Source organism: Bison bison, unplaced genomic scaffold (assembly GCF_000754665.1).
Source record: "Bison bison bison isolate TAMUID 2011002044 unplaced genomic scaffold, Bison_UMD1.0 scf7180017864304, whole genome shotgun sequence".
Classification (NCBI taxonomy): Eukaryota; Metazoa; Chordata; class Mammalia; order Artiodactyla; family Bovidae; genus Bison; species Bison bison.
Genome location: NW_011494876.1, coordinates 16624463 through 16630500, shown reverse-complemented (window position 1 = coordinate 16630500; position 6038 = coordinate 16624463). Strand labels below are relative to the sequence as shown.

The window sequence follows — 6038 nt, the reverse complement described above, 5'->3', positions numbered from 1 at the left end:
AGCACCGACACGCACTTCATGTAGTTCTCACAGGGCTCGCGCAGGCACACGTTGTCGTCGAAGGGCAGCACGTCCAGCAGCGAGCGGGCGGCCAGGGCGGCGCGGCGCACGTACAGCTGCTCCTGCAGCTCTTCGGAGCTGAACCAGGGGCCTGTAGAGCCGGCTCCAGCCCCGCGGGGCGCCAGCGCCGAGAAGCTCACGTTGAGCACGGTGCCCCCCACGTCCGTGTCGTTCTGGATGTTGAAGATGAAGACGTCCTCGGCGGGGGTGGCAAGTACCGCAGCCACGCCTTCCAGGAAGTGGCCCAGAAGTGGCGACAGGAAGCGTTCTTGCCACATGTTCTCCAGGCGCACGGTGAGGCTGTTGGCCAGCAGCTCCTCAGTTATGATGACCACGCGAAGCACGCACTGGGCCGTCACACTGTGCAGCCCATCTGCCGGTGGAAATGGGGGAGGAGGTCAGTGTGGGGTCAGCGCCCGCCCCTCCCAGGGACAGAGGAGGGTTACTGGCCCAGTCCCCCAGCACCTCTGTGTTAGTGGGCTGACCTTACCAGGACACAAGGGGGTCTCGGCTTATGATCACCAACTCTCTCTGCACCAAGGTGTCAGCAAGGTACTGTTTCCTGTCCCCTCCTTCCGGCATGGGGAATGGCCTGAGCCAGGGATCAACCCACCCACTCTCTGGCCGCCAGTAGTGCCCATGGGTCAGCAGGTCATTCCTCCAACAGCACACAAGATGGTCCCTAAGTGATCAGTAACCCACCCTTCCCCAGGTTTATGGTCAGCAGGCCAATCAGGATAGAAAGAGGAGCAAAGGCCACTGATGACTGACTTTCTTTCCTCCCATTCCCCAGCACTACAGAACTAGCAAAACATCCCCTCTGAGAATATCCTCCAGGTGAGGGATCACCTATTCCCTATCTCTGGTTATCCAACTGTCTTCCCAGCTCACTAGAAGGGTCCCTAGGCCTGTGACCACTCAACCGCATCTCCCAGAACCCTGGGTCAGCAAGTTCCTTCTCTCCAAGAGAATCTTGGACCCTGACCTCCTCCGCAGCATCCTTGGATCAGCAAGCTGCCCATCACCCCAGACCCGGGTCCTGCGATTTCAGTGGCCACCCTCAGAAATGAGGATGAGGTGCTTATATGCCTCATCTCCACACATTGGGTGGCCGACAGGGTTTGTTGTCCAGGGAATTGAGGGATGAATGAAGATGTGCCTTCTTTGGCAGTGCCAGGAGTCCTATGCCTCAGAATTGGAGAATAAGCACTGGTAAAGTCTGTCCCAACCCCTGCAGCCTCCAGTATTTAGGCCTGCAAGAGCTTTTCCCACCCGCACTCTCCTTTGAGGGAACAGTTTGTAAAAGCCTTGGTCCACGGCTGCAGAAGAGACAAGTGGATCTCCAGACTTTCTCCCAATGGGCAGGGGCTCAGTCAGCCCCATCGATAGCAGCCAGGCTAATACGGGTCTGCTCTCTGTCTGAAGCTGCCAAAAGAAGATGCTGTTCCCGACCACTAAACGATTGGCCTCCCTCTTCTCCACAGGCTGAGAGTCAGAATGGACCCAAAGTAACCCTTCATCTGAACAGGGGTATGATGCTGGCTTTTCCTGGGACATCCAGAGCATTACTCCAGCCTTTCAGAAGGAGGAGAGCAATCCCTAGATTAACAAGCGGACGGTTCTTGGGCTTCCCTGGTGGCTCAGTGGTAAACAATCCTCCTGCCTATGCAGGAGACAAATGGAATTTGATCTCCGATCTGGGAAGAGCCCACGTGCCACAGAGCAACCAAGTGCGTGTGCCACAACTTACTGAGCTGTGCTCTAGAGCCTGGAACCACAACTACTGACCCCCTGTGCTTCAACTACTGAAGTCCAAGTGCCCCAGAGCCCACGCTCTGCAACAAGAGAAATGATTGCAATGGGAAGCCTGCATGCTGAAACTAGAGAGTAGACCCTTCTTGCCACAACTGAAAGAAAGCCAGCACAGCCAAAAAGAAATAAAAAAAAGTAATTATTTAAATAAAGCAGTTTAAGAGTCTTTATGAGGTCTGCTCATAACGCCCTAGAATCTTCGGGGTTCAGTGGAGACTGTCCAAGACCCTAAGCAGAGACTATATGACCCTAACCTGGGAGGTCTATGGCAGATCCTGTGGCGTGCAGGAACGCAGCACTTAAGGGATTCTTGGAAAGTCTGGAAACCCCTCTTTGAAGTGCCTTGTGGGGGGCCCTGAGGACCTGACAGGCTAAGGTCACTGGCTCACTTGCTTAACCCCCGCCCCTCACCTGTGACAGTCACCAACATGGAGGCCACCAGTGGGCGGTTGTTGTCTAGTTTGCGGCTGAGTCGGAGCTCTCCGCTGGTCTGGTTTACCACAAGCAGCTGCAGCTCATTGCCCCGCTCAAAGGAGTAGAAGAGGTGGTCAGAGACATCTGGATCATAAGCTGGGATGCGTCCAATGATGCCTGAGGGGAAGGTGTCCGAGCGGTTGGATACGTAGTTGTTGAAGAGGATCTGGAAGTTGTTGAGCACAGGGCTGTTGTCATTCTGGTCAACCAAGCGGACGTGTACAGTGGCCCGACTGACTAGAGGGGCTGATGTGGCCTGCACAACAATTATGTATTCTTGGCGAGCTTCGTAGTCCAGGTCAATGAGTGCCGTCAACTCTCCCGAGAAGATGTCCATTTGGAACAGCTCAGGGATGTTCCCTTCGACGATCTGGTACATTATATGAGCATTGGGGCCTTCATCCGGATCCACCGCAGTGATCTGGGCCACCACCGAGCCCACAATGCTGTTCTCCTTCACTCGCACCTCAAACTCCTCAGCTGGGAAGACCGGTGCATTGTCATTGACATCCTGCACTGTCACCTGGATGCTAACTGGAGTCCGGAGTGGGGGCACACCTCGGTCCACTGCGTAGGCAGTCAGTTCATACACTGGCACCGCCTCCCGATCCAGCCGCCTCACGGTGCGGACAATGCCAGAGGTGGGTTCAATGGTAAAATCTCCATCCCCATCTTCCCCGTTCTGGAAAGTGTACTGGACCCGGCCATTGGCATGAGCATCCCGGTCAGTGGCTGAGATCTGCAGGACGCTGGTGAAAGGCGGGGCATCCTCAGAGACCAGCCCTGTGTAGTGGGAGGCCACAAACTGTGGAGCGTTATCATTCACATCATTGACCATCACCTCCACATAAGTAGTGTCTGCCTTCTGTGGGATGCCATTGTCCCGAGCTGTAATAGCCAGTGTGTAAGTAACCTGGTCTTCATAGTCCAGGGGGGCCTGCAGGGTAATGGCCCCTGAGTCCGTGTCAATGCGGAACTGGGGCAGGTTGTCTTCCAGGAGATAAGTGATGCGAGCGTTCTCACCCACATCATCGTCAGAGGCACTGATGACCACCACGGTGCTACCCACTGGTCGATCCTCATTCACACTCACTGAGTAGTGGGCACTTTGAAACACAGGCCGGTGAGTGTTGGCATCTGTGATGTTGATGTGCACATAGCAGTGATCATGAAGGGCACGGTCAGATGCAGTTAGCACCAGCTTGAAGTAGCGTTCCTGCTTGTAGTCCAGGGGCAGGGCCAGCGTCACCAGACCTACACCCCCCTGGGTGCTGATAGCAAAGCGATTCCGAGTGTTACCTCCTGTGATCTGGTAGCTGATGGCACTGTTGGCATCACGGTCTACAGCAGTCACACTGACCACACTGGTGCCCACAGTCGCATCTTCATTCAGTCGGAGGTGGTACTCTTTCATGGTGAACTCAGGCCGATTGTCATTAACATCCAGCACAGTCACTGTAACGCTGGCTGAGGCTGAGAGTGGGGGCGAGCCATGGTCCCGGGCCTCCACACCAAAGAAGTAATGTTCCACAGACTCACGGTCCAATGGGCCGCTCACAGAGACCCAGCCAGTGGCACTGTTTATCACAAAGGGTGTATCGGGTGCCACGCCAGTTAGGGAATACTCCAGTCTGGAATTCTCTCCATGGTCTGCATCCACTGCCTGAATGTGGATGACTGAGTGGCCCAGGGGTGCATTTTCCAGGACAGAGACCTGGAAGGGTGTACTGACAAAGATAGGAGTATGGTCATTGATGTCCACCACCTGGATGCTGGCCAGGCCAGTGTTGTTGGACAGCGGGGGGCGGCCTGCATCCTGAGCCCGGATGCGCAAGGCATACTCTCGCTCTGCTTCAAAATCCAGAGGGGCCACCACCTGGATCTCGCCTGTGAGGCTGTCAATGGCAAAGTGGCCGCGGCTGTTACCACTGATGATGTTGTAGTGCACTAGTCCATTGGCATCCTTATCCCGGTCCGTGGCTGTGACGCGTAGCACCACCGTATGGGGGCGCACATCCTCGCGCACCTGTGCCACATAGCGTTTCTCGCTAAACTGGGGCGCGTTGTCATTCTCGTCCAGCACGGTTATGTGCACACGCACGGTGGCAGAGCGCGGCCCGGGCTCTTGGCCCTGGTCGCTGGCCTCCACCACCAGCTCGTAACTTTCCATGTGCTCGCGGTCCACACGACCGCTGGTGCTGATGAGGCCCGAGCGCGGATCAATTTCGAAGGCATCAGCGGCTGCGGCGCGCGCAGCTGGAGGCCCCACAAAGCGGTAACGCAGGTTGGCGTTGGGGGGCGCGTCACCATCTGTGGCACGCAGCTGCAGGATGGGGTAGCCCTCTTCCACGTTCTCGCGAAGCGTCTCCCGGTATTGCGCCTGCTCAAATACCGGCGCGTGGTCATTGCGGTCGGCGACTGTAACGGCCACCATGGTGGTGGCAGAGAGGCGCGGTGAGCCATGATCCTGCGCCGTCACGCGCAGGTAGTGGCGATCCATGCTTTCGCGGTCCAGAGCAGCCTCTGTGCGGATAAGGCCGCTCTGCGGATCTATGCTGAACAGCTCTAGAGAGCGGCTGTTCATGAGCGCAGCCAGCGAGTAGACTAGGCGCCCAGCCTCTCCGGTGTCCGGGTCCTGCGCCACTACGCGTAGCACCGCGGTACCCGCCGCCTCATTCTCCGGCACTAGTGCCTGGTAGTTGTACTGCGGAAACTGTGGGTGGCGGTTCGCGGCGCGACGGGGGCGGGCCCGGCCCTCTAGGGGTATTCTCCAGGCTCCAGGCCGGGCCGGGGCCCCAGGGGGGCGCGGCCCGGGGCGCTGCGGGAGGAAGCGGCGGCGGAAGAGACCTCGGGAGCGCATGCGCTCGGGCGTAGGCTCGGGAGCTGTCCGAGACTCGCGCGGTGCTGAACCAGACTCGGGAGCTGTCCTCGCTGTGCGAGGTGCTGAATCCAGTCCGGGGCCAGATCCCACGGCCCCGGGAGGGCGGTCCGACCGGGGGCCTGTCCTCCTCGCTCGGGATGTCGCTGTTCTCTCGCTTTGACCCCTGCGCCCTGGTCCCCACAGTTCCCCGCAGCAGCGCGTGGTTCCCACTTTTGGGGAGGAGTCTCTCCCAGTATTCCTCCGAGAGGACACCGGCTGAGAACCACGGGGCCGAATCAGAAGGTCCGAAGGGAAGGGAGGGTTGTTCTCCGGGCCTGGGACCCCTGGGGACAAACCCTCTGGTGACAGACTATCTCTTCGCAAAGGCCCTATCCGCCTGCAAGAGGAGACCTCTGGGCGCCAGCATAACAGAGACCCTGGTCCTTGTCCGGTCTCCCGCCCGCGGCTGCCAAATGTCTTGACCCCATATTCCGCTCCCAGCCCCGGCTGCTCCGGGGGCCCTCGACCGCTTTGGGCGCTTTGCCTTCCCCCTCGGAGCCCCACGAAGACAGGTTCCCTGACTCCCAGGCCAGGCTCTCCGTCCTCTCGGACCCCGGGAGGCTCGGGACAAAGGGCTAAGGCTCCGTTGCCGATCCGCGCCCCTGGTCCCGTAGCAGCAGCTACCCCCGGATCCCAGCCGTGGCCCCCACCGTCCCCCAGCTCCTCCCGGCTAAGAGGGAACAAAGAGAGGAGGGAAAGGAGCAGGAGTAGCGGGGTCGTCGGCCCCCTGAGATCCCACCACGGCTGCCGCCTCGCCATCACCCCCCACTTC

The 6038-nt window shown here is 58.8% G+C and overlaps 1 protein-coding gene across 1 annotated transcript in view; it reads right to left on the bottom strand.

Moving 5' to 3' along the window:
• CELSR3 (cadherin, EGF LAG seven-pass G-type receptor 3) overlaps nucleotides 1–6025 on the bottom strand; it is a 26160-nt gene extending 20135 nt beyond the window's left edge. Inside the window, exons 1-2 of the mRNA XM_010851899.1 lie at nucleotides 2284–6025; nucleotides 12–433 (exon numbers count right to left, since the gene is read on the bottom strand). Of these exons, the coding sequence (XP_010850201.1) occupies nucleotides 12–433; nucleotides 2284–6025 (4164 nt within the window). The remainder of the gene's footprint in view (nucleotides 1–11; nucleotides 434–2283) is intronic.
• Nucleotides 6026–6038: the final 13 nt, after the last annotated feature.